General features: G+C 33.5%; 1 protein-coding gene across 1 annotated transcript; it reads left to right on the top strand.

Moving 5' to 3' along the window:
• The first annotated feature begins 9,981 nt into the window (after positions 1–9,981).
• LOC120129271 (probable WRKY transcription factor 26) lies at positions 9,982–11,722 on the top strand. Its single transcript, XM_039146818.1, is given in 7 exon segments — positions 9,982–10,213; positions 10,309–10,394; positions 10,437–10,912; positions 10,993–11,120; positions 11,123–11,153; positions 11,253–11,528; positions 11,530–11,722. Coding segments are annotated over 7 exon segments (1,347 nt in total). The 5' UTR covers positions 9,982–10,002; the 3' UTR covers positions 11,669–11,722.
• Positions 11,723–22,900: the final 11,178 nt, after the last annotated feature.

Genomic DNA, 22,900 nt, shown 5'->3' with positions numbered 1-22,900 from the left:
GTAAGTGGCATTTTTTACTACACTGAACATGATATAAATAGTATCCCTGACATTTTATAGAACTGGATGCCCTATCCTAACTGTGCATAGTATCCCTTCAAGTAAAGCTTGCTCTCGCCTACATTTTCCTTCATGTAGTTGCATGTTTCTTTCTTACCATAGATAGTAGATATGTGCATTCATAACTGGCTTCACTCATTAGTACAATAGAACCAAGAGCTTTTGCATGCTATTTATTTCATATTTTTTACTAAAAATTCACCTAAATCTGCACACAGTTTTAGATAGAAATGGAATCTCCAGGACTGTTTTGGCACAAGGGCAAGCATTTCCTGTCACAAACTTACAATTGTGGGGAAATGAAACCGTTATATCTTAGGTTTGGACTATGATCAAACGATTGTTGGACTTAAATTCCTTTTCTTCTATTAGAAGGATGTTTGTTTTACGCAGTTCAGGGATATTTATTCTTGTGTTTGAGACAGCCACTGATTAGGTGTTATTTATCTCCCCTCCCCTCTTACAGGACACTATTATTAGGCTTGATATGAATAAGACTTGTTTAATGGGACTTACTTGACTAAAGATGGCAAGAGCTTCGATGACTTGGCTCTTTTAATGAGCTAACTTATATGCTCTTTCTTATATCTTTTTGAGGAATGTAGTGATAAGTCAAGCTTAGCTCTCTCATGTGCTGGTTTGGCTCATTAAAATTGTTACTAAGTTAAGAGGTTTGGGAGGCATTATTAGATGGGTTGCTTGGTCAGCTAATGTTGAGGCTGATGCCTTAGCAAAAGCTGGTATTGGCTAGCTTTAAAGTCTTTTGGTTATGTTTGGGTCTGTTATTTTTAAGCTATGGGTTGGTGTGTATAGGGAGTCTATATGATTGTTCCCTAAGTATTATGTAATTTATGCGTTTTAATGAATTTTAAGGCACTCTTTCCCTCCTTCCGCTGATTAAGGAGCACTTTATGTTCCATTAATCATGAAGGGGGTTTTAACGAGGCCTGCCATTCCTATCAAAAAAAAAAGTAGGTTTACTAACAAGCCTATACGATCTCAAGCTTAACTTCATTCATTAGCAATATCAACATATTTGAGCTCAAGCGGCTAATTTATGGGAATTTCAAGTGGCTTTTGAGCTAAGGTGCCAACTGCTTTTATGTGCTTGTCCTTATATTTCCACCCTCGCTTAAGTGGTCTTGGGGCTAAATTAGAAAGTGGAATCCAAGTTCACATGTGTAAAGCTCTTGATGAACTCTCATTTTGATTCATATTTATCACTTTTAATCGATCCCACTTGCCTTTAAGTTTGTGTTTTTAGGATTATATATAACGATTTATTCGTGAAGCCTTCTTGCTGCTGCTGTCCAATAGCGTCTCGTCTGACGTCAACATGAATTTACTTGATGCATGATGAACATTTTAATCCTTTGTATAGGAAATGATATCTTTTCTGCTTATGTGCAGGGTCCATATGATTGTCATGCCTGTTTTGTGTCGTCGAATGTTTCTGTGCTATAACATTATGTTTCTTTTTCTTTTCTTATTTTTTAATAGTGTTAATTTTTGTTGTTGGTTGGTTTGCTTAAGAAAAATTACGTATGGCATGTGTTTATCATCCTAAGATAATTTGTTAATGTTGTCTGTAGACGAAGGAACGTTACTGAATCATTATTTTTAGGGAAAATTCGTTTGAGCCAAAATATTTGTTATGTAACCATGAAGGTATTTTTTATTACAAATAAGAAGACGTTGATGTTGATACGGGAAATGGTCTCATATGAAATAACCTTTTGACTTTATTATAATTTTTTTTATTTTCTAACAATAAATCATAGTTCAACACTTTTTTCTAAGGTAATCCATTTTTAATTATGTTTCCAGACTCTGCAGAAAATAAAATTTCACTATAATGACATAATTATCCTTTAGGGGATCCTTGGTTTGCGAAAGAGATTATTACCGAGGAGAGTATCTTTTCTGAAATTGTATTTTTACGTTTAGTTCAGGTAAAAGATCATTAACATGTAATAATTAGGGGGGTTTATCGAGCGAGTCGATCATGAGTTGGGCAGTGCTTAAGTCGTGCTCGATAAAAATAATTTGTTGCTCGACTCGATTCGTTGCTCGTTAAGCTTGTTAAAATTGTACTCGACTCGTGTTCGTTAAAAAAATTTGCTGCTCGACTCGTTGCTTGTTAAGCTCACTAAAAAATTTACCTTATTTTTTTAATAAAAAATAAAAATTATTAATACTATATAAGGATATTAGGGTTGAGTTTTTTTGTATTAAAATAATATTATTAATTAATAATTTTTTATTATTTATTAAAAATAATAAATTAATTAACTTATTATTTTTTATTTTTTATTAATAAATTAATAATTATTATTTAGATTTATTTTTTGAATGAAATAATTTTGAAGTCATTACTAAAAAATATATTTTAAAAAATTAACGAATTGTTCGCGAACTTATCTAATTAAGTTAGACTTTGCTCGGCTCAATTCTTTAAGGTCTCGAGTCGAGCCAATTCGAGTCGAGCGTTTACTAAGTTTTGACCGAGTCGAGTTCGAGAGTTTGAATTGCTCACGAGCTGCTCAAGTCGTTAAGCACCTTTATTAATAACTTATTATTAATAGTAATAGGTTTTTATTAAAAATGGTGGGAATGATATTAATTTCAAATTTGAGGTATTATATAATGTTCAGCTCTTTGGACAAGAAGATCTCTAGGATAATGAATTCTTTTCATATGTATCATTTTCAATTCTATTATTCGTATTTTATTTAAAATTATATTTAAAATTATAAACGTAATAATGATATATAAAGAGTTTGATTTAATAAAATATTAATAAATGTGAGCATTTTAAATATTTATTATATATTAATCATTTATAATGTTATTATGTGGGAAAAAATGATATATTGTAAAATATGTAATTATTTAAAACAATATCTTATTTTGAGTTATTAAAAAATAGATCTTATATATTGAAAAATAATATCTTTGTTCCCTTGAGACCATAATATCAAATTTTCATATTATATTATAATTTATATAAATAAATATGGTACTTCTGAAAATTATTTAAAAGTATAATTTTGATATAATAATAATATTAATTATATGTTAAATATTTTTTCCAAAAGTTAGATACTGTAACAATTAAAATATTTTTATGAATTTTCATTCAAATGTTATAATTTAATATTAAAGTTTAACTTGTTGAAAAAATATATATCAAAATGATAATTTGATCAAATACACATCTAAGTGAAGTTTTATCCCTCGAACCAAGTATGATAAACTTATATTCCTGTGAAACAAACCAAATAAGGTAGTACAACATTTATAGAGTAACATTACATTTCAGTAATTTTGTTCCAAAAAATAATCTTATAAATGGGCACTTTACCTAAATTATTCTTTTTTTAGAATAATTCTTCGTTTTAAATTTTTTATCAAAATTGTTGGATGAAAACTATTAATTAATTAACGGTCAATATATGTTACTATATAATCAATTGTTGACGTGATATACGTCACATTATTTAAATATATATTATTATGTCAACAATTGATTACATGTGTTAATAATATATGTTAATATTTAATCAATTAATAATTTTCATTCAACATAATCTATTTTAATAAAAATAAAATATTCCAAAAATTATAAGTCAAATGATTATTTGTGTAAATATTAGAGATAACTATATTATTATGGCCAAAGGATTTAGACTTAATGTTAGGATCATGCTAGGTTTTTAATTTTGATTGTGTTTAATTTCATTTCTGGGCCTAATAGATTGAACCCCGATAAAATCAGTGTTTGCGTTATAAAATATATTAATTAGTCTAAATAAAAACAATTTCATTATTTTAAATAATCAAACTTTAAACATCCAAACCCACTTCAAAGATATAAACGAGCCTGATAGTGAAGGATATGGTTAGATAAATTAGTGCATCCCGTTGCCATTCCATTTGATGCGATGAACAAAACATCCATCCATTACCAACAAGAATTATGTCCATTATTTTTTCTGCTCTTACTGGCACGCTTTTTTCTCTGCTCTTAGTGGCAATTTTATCTTTTCTCTTTGGGTTTTCCTATCTTGTTTCCTCGTGTCTACAGCAGGGAGAATGATCTAGCAAGGCTAGCGCTTGATCCGGGAGAGGATGAGATTCTGCAACTCGAGCAAGATGCTTCAGATCTACCTCCTTCGTGCGAGCACTGTTTTGTGGGTTCTTTTCTCACATCAAGTGTGATCCACTTTGTTTCAATGAGAGACACACTTGCAAACGTTTGGCACCCAGTCGGGGCATTTCGATCTCTGATCTAGGTGAAGGGAGATTTTTTATTTCGTTTATTGTGGCGGCTGATGCAGAAAGAATTGAAAATGGAGGGCCTTGGAAGTTTAACTCTCATCTTTTGGTTCTCCATAGACTAAAAGGAGGAGAGGATCCGAAACTAGTCCCATCAACTCGTGTGAATTTTTGGATGTTGATCCATAGTGTTCCGCACGGTTTTGTTTCAGAGAAAGTTGCTCGTTCTCTTGGAAACTGTGTTGGTTCCTTCCTTGAATATGATTCCATGGCCATTTCCCTTGGCTATAAAGGGATTATGAGAATTAAGGTCCGGTTAGATATCAGACTTCCTTTGAAACGAAAAAAAATTACGGCTTGCTAATGGAAAAGATCATTACGTTCGATTCGAGTACGAGAAATTGACACTATTCTGCTTTATTTGTGGGAAGCCGGAGCATGGGGAGAGCTTTTGTCCTCGACGTGCCACTCTAGATACTTCTGAGTTGAAAATGGAGTGGGATGCTTCATTAAGAGAAACGCCGTGCAGAAGAGCTCAGGCGTCGAGCATATGGTTGAGGGAGGCGGTAGATTCTCAGCAGCGTATTGATCCTGCTCATACAAGGAAAGGAAGTGAAATTACGATTACCAATTCGAAAATGGCGGGTATTCGCGGAAGATGTGGGTACCCGAATGGAATTGAGTTAGTGCAAGTGGTCCCAGTGGTGGGCTCTCTATGTGTTGAAGGAATTCTTGTGTCGTTTCTCTTCGCTTTTTTTCAACTAGACACGTTGACATTTTAATTAATGATGATTTTGACGGGAATCAAAGGCGTTGTACAGGTTTCTACGGTGCACCCGAGGAACAAAGGCGAGCAGAGTCTTGGAATCTCCTTAGGTCTCTAAATGACATGCCAGAAACCCCTTGGCTTGTTATTTGGGATTTCAACGAAATCATTCTTTCTACCGATAAACAAGGTGGACATGTTCGGAGCTCCAGACACATGGATTATTTTCGTTCAGCTTTGAACTGTTGTTCTCTAGACGATTTGGGTCATATCGGCCCTTGGTTTACATGGGAAAAAGGGCGAGTTGCTGCTACAAATATTAGGGAACGTCTTGACAGAGGGGTGGCAACTAATGCATGGTGGGAGTTGTTTCCTGATTTTCAGCTTCACCATTTGTCCCATTTTATATCTGACCGTCGCCCTCTACTATTAAGTACTGGATTTCAAAGTTCTTTGCGGAATAGTGTATGGAATTTTAGATTTGAACCTACATGGCTTCTCGAGGAAACTTGTGAACCGGAAGTGGCTAAACTTGGGGCTGAATCTTCTGGGAGGTTCTTGGATCGTATTTTAATGGTGAGTAAAGGACTTGATGGCTGTTTTAAACGTCTTCAGCGAGATAAAGGCCTAATGATAGCTTATTTAGAACTAAAGTTAGAGGCTTTAAATGAACTAACACCTACAGATGATACTCTTGGTGATATAGTAGAGGTGAAACTGGGCGTGAATCTTGACTTGGATAAGAAAGAATTTTATTGGGAACAGTGTGCTCGATCAAATTGGTTAAAACACGGTGACAGAAATACGACTTTTTTCCATAGAAGTGCATCCCAAAGAAAGCGAAAAAATTGGATTATGTCTCTAAAAATGACAATGGAGTCTGTCTCTATGATGAGGAGGATATGAATCAAGTAGCTTGTGATTATTTCATGAATTTTTTCTTCCCTGGGAGTGGGGGATTGTAGTCGTATCCTGGAAGGTGTTAATTGTTGTACCAGTGATGAAATGGACCAAATGCTCACTCGGGACTTTACTTCGACTGAAATTTGGGAGGCAGTAAAATCCATGAATCCTATTAAGGCTGCCGGTGAAGACGGGTTAGGAGCCTTGTTTTATCAAAGATTCTGGCATATCTTGGGAAATGACGTAGTCACTTTTTGTATTTCAGTTTTAAAGGACGAAACTCCTATGTCACAAATAAATCAAACTCTTATAGTCTTGATTCTGAAAGTCGACAACCCCACTGGTATATCTCATTTTAGGCCGATCAGCCTATGCAATGTGCTATTCAAAATTATTTCCAAGGTTCTGGTTAATAGATTCCAAATGTTTTTTTTTTTTGGACAAGTTAGATTCCAAATGTTCATTTCTCTATGTATTGATGAATCTCAAAGTGCGTTCATTCAAGGACGCCTCATCACTGATAATATGCTAGCAGCCTATGAGATCCTTCATTCGATGAGAAATAAAAGAATGGGGAAAAGAGGTCATTTTGCTTTGAAGTTGGATATGTCAAAGGCCAATGATAGAGTGGAGTGGAGCTTTATTGAGAAAATGATGCTGAAAATGGGTTTCCCTTGTTCTCCAGTGTGCTTCATCGGTTTCCTACTCGGTGGTTCTAAATGGCTTGGTTTGGGAGTATTTCACCCCTTCTAGAGGCTTACGTCAAGGCGACCCATTAAGCCGTACTTAATTTTAATTTGTGGTGAAGGATTATCCTCTCTACTTAGACAAGAGCAGACTGACATCGGCATCCGTATCAATCGTTGTGCCCCGTGCGTATCCCATCTTTTCTTTGCCGACGATAGTCTCATCTTTGGTGAAGCTACGGCTAGCAGTGTTGGTAAGTTAAGGGAGTTGTTATCTATTTATGAAGCTTGCTCTGGGCAAGTCATCAATTTTGAAAAATCTGGAATTTTTTCAGCAATAATGTTTTAGATGAAAATCAAAATGATGTTCGGAGTCTTGCAAATCTATAGCTCCATTAGTCCTGAAAAATACATGAGCTTACCTACTGTTGTGGGAAGAAATAAAAAGAGGGCTTTTATGACTTTACGGGATAGATTTATCGCATGCATCTCTTCTTGGAGCTCTCGATCTTTGTCACAAGGAGGGAAAAAAGTGTTCATCAAGGCTATTCTTCAAGCAATTCCCATTTATGCACCGAGTTGTTTTCTGCTCCCTATAACTTTTTGTAAGGACTTGGAAAGCATTATGGCTCGCTTTTGGTGGCAAAATTCCAAGAATAAAAGAGGGATACATTGGTGCTCGTGGCTTGAAATATGCAACCTTACGGAGTTTAGGGGGCTTGGTTTCCGAGACACGGCAAAATTTAATGGGCTCTTCTAGCAAAACAAGGCTGACGGCTTTTATCTAATCCAAAGTCTCTAACCGGCAGATTATTTCGAGCCAAATATCACCCATCTTCTGATTTCCTACATGCAAGGCTTGGGTCAAACCCTTCTCTGAACTGGAAAAGTACATGGACTGCGAGGAGGGTGTTAGAATTGGGTCTTCCGTTTAAGGTGGGATGCGGGACTCCCATTTCTATATGGAATGACTTCTGGCTCCCTACATCAGTCCCAACAAAGGTAGTATCTCCACAAATTCCTCATTTAAATAGGGTCTCAGATATGATTGACAGTAATACCAACACTTGCAATTCTGAATTAATTTATGAGACCTTTTTGCCAAGTGAGGCAGCAGAAAATTTGTATATTCCCTTGTCTAAATTTCCTCAAGAAGATTCACTAGTATGGAGTGGAAAACATACTGGTTTATATACTGTCCGGAGTTGTTACATGCTACTCCTTCCTGAATCTCGGGTTAGTACAAATGACCAAGAGCTTTAAAAACTTGTCTGGCAATCTAAATGCCCCACAAAAATGAATATTCAATGCTGGAAATTTCTTAAAAATTTTGTGCTACAAAGCGTAACGTATGTGTTAAAAGAGCTGCTTCGAACTCTTTATGCTTACGTTGTCTCCAGGATCCTATAGATGTGGCTCATGTACTAAGAATTATGCACTTATTCCAAAAAGAATTATGCCCATTACCAAAGAATTCACACGAACTAAACGACTCTAAATTATTAAAGAATAATTATTATTTTTAAAAATTTTATATATATATTCATCGATAAATAATTGAGAATCTTTCCCACAAACTGCTTGCAAATTCATTTCTCCGGCCAGAAAACTTTAACCAAAATGTATACAAAACCATTGCGTATCTATCTGATATCGTAATTGAGCGCAGTATTTGACATGGTCAAGCCAGGCCAAGGCTTCATAATCCTTTCCCAACACAAGGAATAAGTCAAATGTGAACCAACCATGCTTTAATTAACGCGTTAATATCATACTCGTAGACAAAGTAAAATAAAAAAAGAACTTAAAATTTCTTTGATGTTCAACAAGTTATTATATCCATATACCCACTAATAAACCCTAATCCCCTGGTTAAGTAAAGTGGAGAGAGTCAATAAAATGTATAATACTCTACTGTGATGCATAAGCATAAAAAACACAAGGATTTCAGTTGAAACGGTCTAATTGAATTAAAATGAAAATGAAAAGACTTTAATAATAATAATAATAAATTTATACTGGTGCTAGAGCTACTGCGAGTAATAGTATTGGTGATAAAATTATTTTTCAAGTCATCAAAACAGGACAAAATCAAAGACTCGATGTTCTATATTTTTTTCTTCTAATTTTAAATTTTGTAAAAATGAGTAAATAAATGAAGTAATAGTAAATTAGTATTTATATTAAGATGTGATGAGCAAACGGAGATAACTGAGCGGAGCCAAGTGGATAGTGCACAGGACAGACGTGGAACAAAAAGGAGCTACTTGGATTTTTCCTTCATTCGTTATTAGGGTTAATGCTACCAAACATTCTTCAACTATTTTTATATTTTAAATTCATTCTTAAACTTCAAAAGGTTCTAATTGAATCCTTAATGTATCGATATATTATTAACCAGCTATATATGACATTAAGCACGTTAATCAAATTATAAAAATATATCAATGTAGCACAATAAGAAATAGATAAAAATCAATAAAATTTGCGAGTATAATTCATTTTTCAACGTAATAAAATCAATTTTACATAATATGATATATTGTGATAATTCACCCCGATTATTAATTTTTTTAAAAGATATAATTGTAAATACAACTGTTTGAATTTAAAACTTTAAAAAATATAATTATTTTTTATCATTAAAACTGGTCAATAAGTTTAAATAGCTTACATATATTATTATATTAAGTATATTTACTCTAAAATTGAATTTACTAGTTGAGATATTTCTATAAGTTACTATATAAGTGTTGCTAGAAGAATGATTTTGTGATATCTATGACAAAAAAACCGAATCATATTTTACAATAGAGACATATGACGAAGGATATAACAGATTTTGTATTTATTACCATAGCTAATGATTATGTTAACAAAAGGACCTAGTTGATGATATTGATTTTCTAAGGATTCAATTACAACGTTTTAAGTTCGGGACCAATCTGGAATATTGGGTATAGTTTGAGGACGTGTTGATGAAATTAGCCCAAGTAATTAATAAAGGAAGCCGTAGGCTAAAAGAGGCTGAGCAGCTTAGATCAGCCGCCATAGGTTATATGTGTTAAATAATATAGAAGGGCTAGTCCAGTCAAAGCCACATACTTTGACCGGGAATTATTTTTTCCACGGTCAAACTTCGCTTTTAGCTTCTCAGAAGAAGCATGGAGGAGAGACCTTATTTCAAGCACCCACCAATAGCCATTAGGCCACCATGAATAACCTTCTTCTTCTTCTTCATAGTCCACCACACTTATATAAATCACAAACGAACACCCTTCTGTTTTCTCAACCCTCATCTACCTTCTCATGGCAGCTTCCTCGCCTTTCATGAACATGGACAACGTTAACCATTCCACCACCGTCACCGCCGCCGCCGCCGCCACTTGGCCGGAGCTTCAAGTCCCAAACTTCAAATCATTTGCTCCTTCTTCTTTACCAATCTCCCAAGCTCTTGTTGTTCCATCTTCTTCACCTTTTAGCCCCACTGATTTCTTGGACTCGCCTGGTCTTTTCTCCACTTCTAATGTATGATGATTTTTGATCATTCTAATTGAAATTACTGTGAAAATATGAATTGTAATTAACTCTTTTTTTTTTTGGCATAGATTTTTCCTTCTCTGAATGCTACTGGATCTTTTGCTGATCAACAAGGAACCAAGCCCAAGGCTTTTGATTTCTCTTTCCAAGTGCTCGAACCGCAGCCGAGGCCGCCACCTCCGTCGACCGACATGGCTTCCATCCAGCAACCGGCATGGGATTTCGGTGATGTCGTGAAACAACAACCCGAGTTGACCAATTCGGGTGCCCAGTACCATCAAACGTCTCAGTATGTGAACAATAGCAAGGTTGAAGACGGGTATAATTGGAGGAAATACGGGCAAAAGCAAGTGAAAGGGAGTGAAAATCCAAGGAGTTATTACAAGTGTACGTACCCGAATTGTCCCACGAAGAAGAAAGTGGAGAGATCTTTGGATGGACAGATAACCGAGATAGTTTATAAGGGTAGCCATAACCATCCCAAGCCTCAACCGACGAGGGGTTCTCGGACTTCGTCGTCGCACTCGGCAGAGATATCGGATCAATCGGCCGGCTCCTTTCTGATGCAAGATGCTACACTATCAGGTTCCATTGAAGAAGATGAGTTTGACCAAGCTTCACCTAGAAGTAATACTAATGGTGATGACATCAATGAAAATGAACCTGATTCCAAAAGATGGTAAGCTTCGCCTAGCTGAAAACAACAGAATTCTCAACGTTAATGTGTCTGCTCTTGCTTATGTATGCTTCCTTTTGCAGGAAAGGTGAGAATGAGAATGAGGGCAGTATAGGTTGCGGTAGCAAAGCGGTGAAAGAGCCAAGAATCGTCGTGCAAACCACGAGTGATATCGACATTCTCGATGATGGTTATAGGTGGAGGAAATATGGCAGAAAGTAGTCAAGGGAAACCCCAATCCAAGGTAATTCCATTGCTCTGAACCAGTGTAGTGATAGGTGGTTGAGTACATTCAATTCAATTCAACTTTAGCTGAAGTTGTTGTGTTGTTGATTTTATGCAGGAGCTACTACAAGTGTACCACTATAGATTGTCCGGTTAGGAAACACGTCGAACGAGCATCCCATGATTTACGAGCCGTGATAACAACATACGAAGGGAAACACAACCACGATGTCCCAGCTGCACGTGGAAGCGGCTACGCGATGAATAGGCCTACTTCCACTGCAACCGCAAACAATGTTAATGCTCCCATGGCCATGCCTATAAGGCCTTCAGCTGTCCAAAGTCAGCCTCTCAATATAATTACCCCAACTCCGCATCTACCTGGAAATGCCGCAGCACAACAATAGTGGCTTCGGGTTCTCGAGATTGTCAAAGCCAATCGGCTCCTACATGAGCCAACCACAATTCTCGGACACGGTATTCGCTAAGGATGAACCCAGGGATGATTCATTTTTGGATGGATTCCTGTCCTGAAAAGGGAAACAACTTAACTGTAGGAATATGTTTATCAAATAGTTTTGCTTGTAATTGTAGGAATATCTTGTTGGAAGCGTAGATGGGCTCTCGAAATTTATAACACTCAAACTTTTTATTGATACGAAACAAAATATTTTACAACGACACTCCCAATATTACAATACTGCGACACTAGCTTCTGCTAGTTTACAAGCTTTGCTAAGCTTTCTTTAAATTCTCTTTAATTTTTTTCTCGTTACTCACTTTTCCTCACTTCTCGCTTGTATTTTTCATATGGCTTCCATACATATATATAGTTGTAATAAACCGACATATTATGCTCTGGATGCTTCTCAATTTTTCTCTGCCGCCTTATTCTTGCTTGTCTTGATTTACTTTCATTTCAATTCTCAAATATATGGCTTGCCGACACTATGATTTATCATTTGCCAAGTTGTCTATTTTTTATTGTTTTATTTGTTGCCACATTTAAGATTTCTAAACTCTTCTTACCGACATGTGCTAGTGCACTGCCACATTGCCACATTGAGTTTGAATTTCCAACACTCCCCGACTTTCCATTCCGAGCTTTTCTTTGAGTCAGTTGAATATATCTGCTTTCAATGGTTTTGTGAAAATATCTGCTAGTTGATCTTCAGTTCTGCAGTAAATTAGGTCCACATTTTTGTTTTTCACCTGCTCTCGTATAAAGTGATACTTTGTATCGATATGCTTGCTTCGGCTATGAGAGATTGGATTCTTGGCAAGAGAAATTGTAGACTTGTTGTTGACATAGATTGTAATTGGTTCTTCTTGTGCCAAATTTAGCTCGTTCAAAATATTCTTTAACCACATTGCTTGTCAAGTGCACGCTGTTGCGGCTATGTATTATGCTTCACATGTTGAAAGAGCTACTGTTTGTTGCTTCTTTGATGACCATGAAAATACTGCAGAGCCGATATGAAATAGATATCCAGATGTGCTTTTCCGATCGTCTAAGTCTCCCTCATAATCACTATCAGAATAACCAACCAGCTTCGAATTTTTTGATCCCGTGTAGAATAAGTCATGACCTGTTGTACCTTTGACATATCTGAGGATTCTTTTTGTTGTAATCCAATGATCTTGTTTTGGATTCTCCATGAATCTGGTTACCAATCCCATAGCGTATGTTATGTCTGGTCGTGTGATAGTCAGTTACCTTAGACTTCCAACGATGCTTTTAAACAACGTCGGATTCACTTGCTCTCTTGTTGAATTCACACTTAATTTGACTCCTGTTTCTGCTGGAGTGGCTACCGACTTGCAATCTTCCATTCTGAATTTTCTTAAAATTTCTTCTGCATACTTCTTTTATGATATAAATATTCCTTCTTGTATTTGCTTCACTTCAACTCCAAGAAAGTATGACATTTCTCCAATATCTGTCATTTCAAATTCTTTAGTCATAGCTTTCTTAAAATCATTGAACATACCTGGATTATTTCCTGTGAAAATCATGTCGTCTACATAAAAGAACACGATCAAGATATCACCGTCTTCATTTTTCTTTGTGTATAAAGCATGCTCGTATGGACTCTTCATGAACCCATTTTTCTAGAAATATTCATCAATCCTCGTGTTCCATGCTCTCAGGGCTTGCTTCAGACCATATAGAGCTTTCTTCAATCGATAAACTTTATCTTCATGTCCCTTTTTAATGTATCTAGGTGGTTGCTCAATATAAACTTCTTCTTCTAGGTAGCCATTTAGAAATGATGACTTCACATCCATCTGGTAAATTTTCCATCCTTTTTGTGTTGCAACTGCTGTGAGAAGTCTGATGGTCTCGATCCTTGCTACTGGAGCAAATACTTCATCATAGTCTATTCTTTGTCTTTGCTTATAGCCTTTGACAACTAGTCTCGCTTTGTGCTTCTCGACCTTTCCTTCTTTATTGGTCTTTGTCTTGTAAACCCATTTTACTCTAATTGGGTTATGACCTTCTGGCTGTCTTGTTAGCTCCCATGTATCATTTCTTTCTATTGATGCAATTTCTTCATCCATTGCATTCCTCCATTTATCATCTTCAACCACTTCTTCGTATGTTATTTGATCACTGTTCATAAGCAAGCAGAAAAGTGAAACATTATTTAGTTCATAATCGTTGTACCTTTCTGGCATTCTTCTCTCTCTTGTGGATCTTCGAAGTTCTGTGGGAGGTGCTTCAGGATCTTCTATTATGATGCTGGCATCGCTGCTGCTTGAGGATGATGGTACATTTTGTTGAGGACCTTGATCATCAGCTTGTTCATCTTGATTGATAAGATCGTCATCTTTAAAAAATAGTCCTTCAACTTTCTTTTCCTCTTTGCTCCACCTCCAATAGTCTGCTTCATCGAACTCGACATCTCTTGAAATTATTATCTTCTTTGTAAGAGGATTATATAATCTGTAAGCTTTGCTTCTTTCATCATAGCCAATGAAAATGCATTTTTCTCTTCTGTCATTAAGCTTCTTTCTGGTCTGTTCAGGAACGTGGGCATATACGATGCATCCAAAAATCTTAAGGTGTCCAACTCATGGTTTCTAACCACTCCATGCTTCGTTTGGCGTCATATACTTCACACTTTTTGTTGGACATCTGTTCAATAGGTAAACTGCACATCGAACTGCTTCAGCCCAGAAATTTCTCGGTAGTTGCTTGCCTTTTATCATGCTTCTCGCCATGTCAAGAATTGTGCGATTCTTTCTTTTTGCATCTCCATTTTGTTGTGGCGTGTATCTGGCTGTCAGCTGATGGATGATGCCATGCTCCTTGCAGAATTCTTCAAATAACTTTGATGTATATTCACCTCATCTATCTGATCTGAGTATCTTCAAATATTGACCGCTTTGTTTTTCCGCCATTACTTTAAATTCTTTCAATTTTTCCAGCGCTTCTGCATTTTCTTTCAAGATGTAAATCCAACATTTCCTGCTAAAATCATCAATAAAAGTTAGGTAGTACCTGTTACCTCCAAGCGATGGTATGTCAAAAGGACCGGCTATATATGTGTGTACTATCTCCAGCGGTCTTCGGGCACGCCAGGATCTACCAACTTCAAAGCTTTGTTTATGTTGCTTTCCTTTGATGCAAGCCTCACATAATTGATTTGGAGGGTTGATATCTGGTAGTCCTTTCACCATGCTCGCTTTTTATAACAACTTCAAACCAGAAAATCCAAGATGTCTATATCTTAGATGCCACAGCCATGAATCATCTTTGATTACGGTCTTCATGCACTTGACTTCTCCCTACTCAATATCAATCGTAAAGAGACAATTTCGAGTCATATCAGCTTGGACTATCAATTCTCCTTCTTTGTTTTTAATGGCAAGCGAGCGGTTCTTCATCTGCACTTCATATCCTTTTTCCAGGAGTTGACCAAGACCGATGATATTGTTTTTCAAAGCAGGTACATAATAAACATCTGAAATGTATTTCTTTTCTCCATTTCTCTGAGTAATCATGACTTTGCCTTTTCCTTTTATTTCTGCGTGCGAGTCATCTCCGAACGTTACTCGTCCATGAACTGTTTCATCTAATTTCACAAACAGTTCCCTTTGACCACACATATGGTTGCTGGCACAATTATCAAGATACCAAATTTTTTTCTTGAATTCCTTATTTCCTTTATAAGTGAGGAATACATAAGATTTTTCAATTTTTTCTTCTTGAGCTGCTACTACGTTATTTCTTTCTTCTTGTTTAGGAGCAAATCTACACTCATAACTATAATGACTATACTTATTGCAATTATAACATTGTACCTAGAATTTACTTCATTGTTGATATCTGCCCCTACCTCGGCTTCTGAATCCTCGTCCACGACCTGATGTTGGATTGTTTTCAGTTATTTGAACGGTGTCATATGATCGACCACCACGTCCACGAGTTCCTCGTCCTCATCTTTATCTTCCACGATAACCGCCACGATTTCCTCGACCTCATGTGTAACTGCTGCTAGCTTCCCCTTTGTTGACATTCATCTTGCTTTGTAGAGCTTGCTCCAGATTTTCAGAATCTTCATTTTGTTTTATTTTCTGCTCATGGGCTTGAAGTGAACCCACAAGCTCATCGATCGATATATGAGATAAATTTTAAACGAACTCATCACATCGAAACGACGAATCCTAATGAAAATATTAAAATATTGACTCACATGGGACTTACATATCTAAGACCAATAAAAATATTTTCAAACGATTTCGTTACATCAACGTGATCAATCTATCATTTACTGTAGAAAATATCGTAAATTACAAATTAAAATATATATGGGCCCGTTGAGTCAAATAATTTACCCACATGAAGAATTGGGAAAAAAACCCTGCTAAACGACCAAAGGGTAGTGAGAGAGACAAGTGCATGAGTGAGCAATGGGATTGACGTCTATTATTATCACTATATATAAATACATTTGAATAAAATAGTAAAATTCTAAAATAAACTATTAAAACGTATTATAAAAATAAATTATTAAAACGTGAAAATTAAATTATTTCGGTGATAAAAAATTATTATTATATTTAAAAAATTTAAGTTTGAGCATAAGAAATTATAGAATATTTAAATAATGGCGGAAGGTAAAGGTAATGGAGACTAGTGGGGGCATAGTTCACCAAAATTTTGAAAAATTAAAGTTTATACCTCTAAATTTTTTAAAATATTTAATTTGGTCCCCACAATTTTTAGAAATCTATATTAATTTTTAATTTTTTTAATATTCTTAATTAAATCCCTCTCATAATTTTTAAAAATTCTCATTAAACATCTCGAAATTTCAAAAATTATAATTATAACCAAATTTTTTGAAAATGTAAAGTGAACCCTTCAAAATTATTGAAAATTTCAATTTAAACTTCTAATTTTTTTTAGAATTTTAAGTTGGCCCCCGTACTCTATCACCAAGTTCAACCACTGTATTTGAACATACATTGTCAAATGGTTGAAAGTCTTTAGAACATATACTACTACTTGTAAGCACTCAGATTAATAAAAAAATAAAGTATAATTTAGTATTTAAATATTTTTAAAATTAAATATCAATTTTAATCTTTAGGTTTAAATTAATATTTAAATTTAATTTTATAATGCACGAACCAAACGATCTCATCGATTAAGGGATTTGTTGTAATTCCTTAAGGTCTTAAGTTTGAGCATCGCGCATTTAAGGGTATGAGCATTTATTGTTAAAGGGTTGAGAGTCTTTGAACAGACAATACATTGTATTCACAACAAATTTATAAAAAATAAAATTATAATTTAAATAATTCATTTATTATAATTATTATTTAGAAAAAAATAAAATTCAAATACTAATTTAAACCAATAAAATCTCAAAATTAAATTTATATACTTAATTAGATCAAGATAAATATTCAAATATTAAATTCACTAGAAGATCCATGATAATTTTAGGATGGAAAATTGTACCTTAAAATTAAAATTTGTTAGAGACCCTACCTAGGGGTGTAAACGAGCCGAGTCGAGCTCGAGTATTGCTGAGCTCGACTTGAACTCGAAAACTTTTAAAGTCAGCTCGGCTCGACTCGAAAACTCGCGAGCTTAAAATTATCAAGCTCGACTCGAACTCGAAATATAATATTGAAATTCGACTCGAACTCGAAAAGGCTCAAACTCAAAAAAAATTAAGAGCTCGATTAAAACTCGAGACTCAAGCTCGATTGAAGCTCGATTCTGAGCTCAATTTTGAGCTCGATTCAAGCTCGACATTGCCCCAAGCGCAAAGATGCTTAAACCTATTCTCCCCCATCTTCTTTTATATAAGTTACCAACCCCGAGTTGCTTGTTTGCTACTGACGTGGGATTGCATAACGTTCCTCCACTTTCTTTCTTCCTATCTCATTCAACAACAGTCGAGATGAACACAGATTGTGTTTCATGTGATTACCGACCTTAATCCTTGGGGATCAAACAAACATGTCCTTAGCTTCGTGCTATGTAGAAGTTGAAAATTGGGAGATGAGAGAAGTGGGTTGACTAAACTTCCATATCCGGATGGCGCACAAAATTTGTTTGATGAAACGCGTTAAAGAACTTCTCAACCTATGGAATAAGGCCTTACCATTATTGGGTTCTTGAGTTCAAAGTAAGCTGACTTGAGTTGCTGGTTGATCACTATTTACTTGTAAATTCGAATACTCCATTATAAATGAAAGAAAAGAAGATTATTTGAGTAGAAGAAACGGTGCTTAATACTTAACATCCCTTCTAGAATCCATCATCTTTGGACTTGGTTTCGAAAGCAACCGGTTTCTGGGACTCCTCTTTGCTCATCGGATAACCAGCTGGTGGCGCAGTCATATAGGGTTTCGGCGCAGTGGATGTTGACGGTGGTGGGTATGTAGCTTATGGATCTTTCAAAATAAACTAAACCATGTTAATATTGTTTGGTTTTCCAAATAAAATTGGGTTAATTAAGGAGTTGGTCATCAAAATATCAAATTAATTAATATTTTTAAGATACTTACAAATTGGTCACGAAAATTGATTTAAGAAGATTGGGTTAAACATAAATGAATGAACATAAACAAACATAACCGAACGAACATAACCGAACGTTCACGAACATAAATGAACGAACGAGACCTATGTTCATGTTTGTTCATTTAATTAAACGAACACAAAATCTTGTTCATGTTCGTTCATTTAATAAATAAACGCACATAAACGAACTTCCCGCCGCACGGTTCATGAACGGTTCGCTGAACGTTCAGTTCATTTACAGGACTATTTCAATCTATCAAAATTAGATGAATTAATAAATAAAAAAAATAGGTATCCAAAATTAATATTAGGTGTCTAAAAAAATTTTCGTTAAAAATTTGTGCTTAACGTTTTTAATGTTATACTTTTAGGTGTCTACAGTTAAATTCGGTCATTAAGTGACACATGTCAGACTTATAAAAATTTAAAAATTTTGAAAATTTATATACATGATACATGTCATACTTATAAAAATTTTATATGCATGACACATTTCACTTCACGCCAAATTTAACGGTAGTAACGATTCTGACATATAAAAGTGTAACGTTCGAAATGTCAGATGCCTATTTTCAACAACAAAAATCTTTAGATATCTAAAGTTAACTTTGGATATAGTTTGGACACTTATTTTTACATTAGCCCAAATTAGATTGTTAAAAAGTGGGTAAACTACACATTTAGTACTCCATCTAAAATTTTTGTTTTGTTTTGGTCACGTAATTATTTTTTTCAAAACCATATAACGTTTAATTTAGGTTTCATTTTAACCACTCACGTTAAAAACTAACGATGATGCTGACTCGAAATAATTTTTTAAGAGAAAATTAGATGACCGAAATAGAATCAAAGTGATGATGCTGACTCGAAAAATAAAAATATCACATTAGTAATTCTAATAATTTTTTAACAATGTATAACCAAAATGAAATTAAAACATAACGTTAAGTATGATTTTAAGAGAAATTTAGATGACCGAAATAGAATCAAAGTGATAGTTAAAGATAATATATGTATATACGATCTACATCGGATGAAAATAAAATCTAATTTGAGATTAGGACATCAATCTTACGGTTTTTATCCGGCTTTGCTATCTCTAATAATCAATCTTAAGATTGGAAAAGAAGAAAAGAAAAGAGAAACATTCGTCATCAGAGAAAAATGCCAACTTTAGGGACCAGGTAAAAGAAGCTCATAAGTAAACATTTATTGATACATTTTGTACGTATCTCACTGACTCATTAATTCCCGGGTCGTTCTGCGGTGCGGCGCCTAAAAAACGGCTAATATACGGTGTGACCGGTTAAATAAGTGACCGGTTAAAATTTAGACCGGTTATGTTATATTATTTAACCGGAAATATTATAAAGTACAATAACATACTAGGTAGCGCTTATATAATGTAATAGGTAGCGTTTATATTTACCTATTTTATAAGTAAACCAGTATATTTATACCGATAGCATTGCAAATTTACCTATTACATTATATTATATTGAAAGTGTCCATACTTTTTATAAAAAGGATCGATACTTTAACAGTGTTTCATGTTTTCCACCTACAATATTGATTTAATAATTTCATTTGCACAAAAAATTATTTGATTGTTTTGATATTTTATAAAATATTATTTAGAATTTTTAATTTAATAATAATATATACCGTAACGTAAAAAATAAATCATTAGACGCCTATAATTACTAAATTAATATCTTAAAACTCACTCAAAAGATAACCTTAAATTAATGTTTTCCACAGTGAAAAAAGTATGGACACTTTTATAAAAAGGATAGACACTTTACAATATAACCACTACCTATTGCTTGGCATCATATGAGATTTGGATTTTGATTTCCTTTTGCTTGGCACCAAATGAGCTTTGGATTTTGATGAGCATCGGAAGTATTTCAGACTTATGATTTGGGTGGTACTCAACTTATGATTTTAGTTGCTATTTGTTACATTCTTGTATACCACCCAGATCATACGCCCGAAACGTTTCTGACGCTTTAAAGTTGACCAAAAAATAAAATGGTCGGGATTTCCCTCGCGTTTATACGTTGGAAAAAAAACAATGGAAATTAGGAATAATCAATGATAACATGCATATTGGCTTGGGCTAATATTTATAGTGGAGCCGAAATATATATTGAAATTCAAACTCAAATTGAAATTTAAATTCAAACTCCAATTACATATGAAATGAATTTGAAATGCAGTGTTAAATTGAACATGAAAATTGCATAATTGATTCATACTGTTCAAGTAACATGCTTTATGAACCATCAAGCTAAAAGACAATATTGATTGAGTTCAAAGTTGAGTTGTGAGTTGATGGAGTTGTCACACTTGTCACATGGTTGGAATAAAGTACTCACATGCGAGATAGATACCTATTACATTATATAAACGATACCTATTACATTATATAAGGGCTACCTATTACATCATATGTTTACCTATTATATTGAAAGTGTCCATACTTTTTATAAAAAGGATCGATACTTTTTTTAAAACTTATGTAATTTATGTTTCAATTTTTTTAACAGTGTTTCATGTTTTCCACCTACAATATTGATTTAATAATTTCATTTGCACAAAAAAATATTTGATTGTTTTTATATTTTATAAAATATTATTTAGAATTTTTAATTTAATAATAATATATACCGTAACGTAAAAAATAAATCATTAGACGCCTATAATTACTAAATTAATATCTTAAAACTCACTCAAAAGATAACCTTAAATTAATGTTTTCCACAGTGAAAAAAGTATGGACACTTTTATAAAAAGGATAGACACTTTACAATATAACCATTACCTATTACATTATATAAACGATACCTATTACATTATATAAGGGCTACCTATTACATCATATGTTTACCTATTATATTGAAAGTGTCCATACTTTTTATAAAAAGGATCGATACTTTTTTTAAAACTTATGTAATTTATGTTTCAATTTTTTTAACAGTGTTTCATGTTTTCCACCTACAATATTGATTTAATAATTTCATTTGCACAAAAAATTATTTGATTGTTTTTATATTTTATAAAATATTATTTAGAATTTTTAATTTAATAATAATATATACCGTAACGTAAAAAATAAATCATTAGACGCCTATAATTACTAAATTAATATCTTAAAACTCACTCAAAAGATAACCTTAAATTAATGTTTTCCACAGTGAAAAAGTATGGACACTTTTATAAAAAGGATAGACACTTTACAATATAACCATTACCTATTACATTATATAAACGATACCTATTACATTATATAAGGGCTACCTATTACATCATATGTTTACCTATTATATTGAAAGTGTCCATACTTTTTATAAAAAGGATCGATACTTTTTTTAAAACTTATGTAATTTATGTTTCAATTTTTTTAACAGTGTTTCATGTTTTCCACCTACAATATTGATTTAATAATTTCATTTGCACAAAAAATTATTTGATTGTTTTTATATTTTATAAAATATTATTTAGAATTTTTAATTTAATAATAATATATACCGTAACGTAAAAAATAAATCATTAGACGCCTATAATTACTAAATTAATATCTTAAAACTCACTCAAAAGATAACCTTAAATTAATGTTTTCCACAGTGAAAAAGTATGGACACTTTTATAAAAAGGATAGACACTTTACAATATAACCATTACCTATTACATTATATAAACGATACCTATTACATTATATAAGGGCTACCTATTACATCATATGTTTACCTATTATATTGAAAGTGTCCATACTTTTTATAAAAAGGATCGATACTTTTTTTAAAACTTATGTAATTTATGTTTCAATTTTTTTAACAGTGTTTCATGTTTTCCACCTACAATATTGATTTAATAATTTCATTTGCACAAAAAATTATTTGATTGTTTTTATATTTTATAAAATATTATTTAGAATTTTTAATTTAATAATAATATATACCGTAACGTAAAAAATAAATCATTAGACGCCTATAATTACTAAATTAATATCTTAAAACTCACTCAAAAGATAACCTTAAATTAATGTTTTCCACAGTGAAAAAAGTATGGACACTTTTATAAAAAGGATAGACACTTTACAATATAACCATTACCTATTACATTATATAAACGATACCTATTACATTATATAAGGGCTACCTATTACATCATATGTTTACCTATTATATTGAAAGTGTCCATACTTTTTATAAAAAGGATCGATACTTTTTTTAAAACTTATGTAATTTATGTTTCAATTTTTTTAACAGTGTACTGCGAATTTAAAATGATAATATACTTGTAGTTATTGTACATACCTAAATATGTACTGCGAATTTAATGTTGTACCCACCCTTTAACTACAGAAACATGTTCAAAATGAACCTTCGTTTACATATCCATCAACTCCTGGAGCACTGAACTTGCACAACAAAATTTTTGCCATGGATAATACTGATGTAGACAATGTTAAGCCAACCGAGGAATGCCATGAAGTACATAATGTTGATGAATCTGACAGTCGGTGAATGATAATGATAATACTGAAGTACATATCCATCAATTGGTATGGTGTCTTACCTTCTCACAGTCGGTGAATTTCACATAGTTATCCAATATGACACCCCAGAAGGTAGAAATATTCTCAACACTTTCTTTATTGTTGGCTTCCAACGCCTGTTGCTGTAATTACGCAACAAACATTATTAATTTAC

This window comes from Hibiscus syriacus, unplaced genomic scaffold, assembly GCF_006381635.1.
Source record: "Hibiscus syriacus cultivar Baekdansim isolate YM2019G1 unplaced genomic scaffold, ASM638163v2 tig00110483_pilon, whole genome shotgun sequence".
Taxonomy (NCBI): Eukaryota; Viridiplantae; Streptophyta; class Magnoliopsida; order Malvales; family Malvaceae; genus Hibiscus; species Hibiscus syriacus.
Note: the sequence above shows the minus strand (reverse complement) of the source record. Positions and strands in the feature narration are given on the sequence as shown.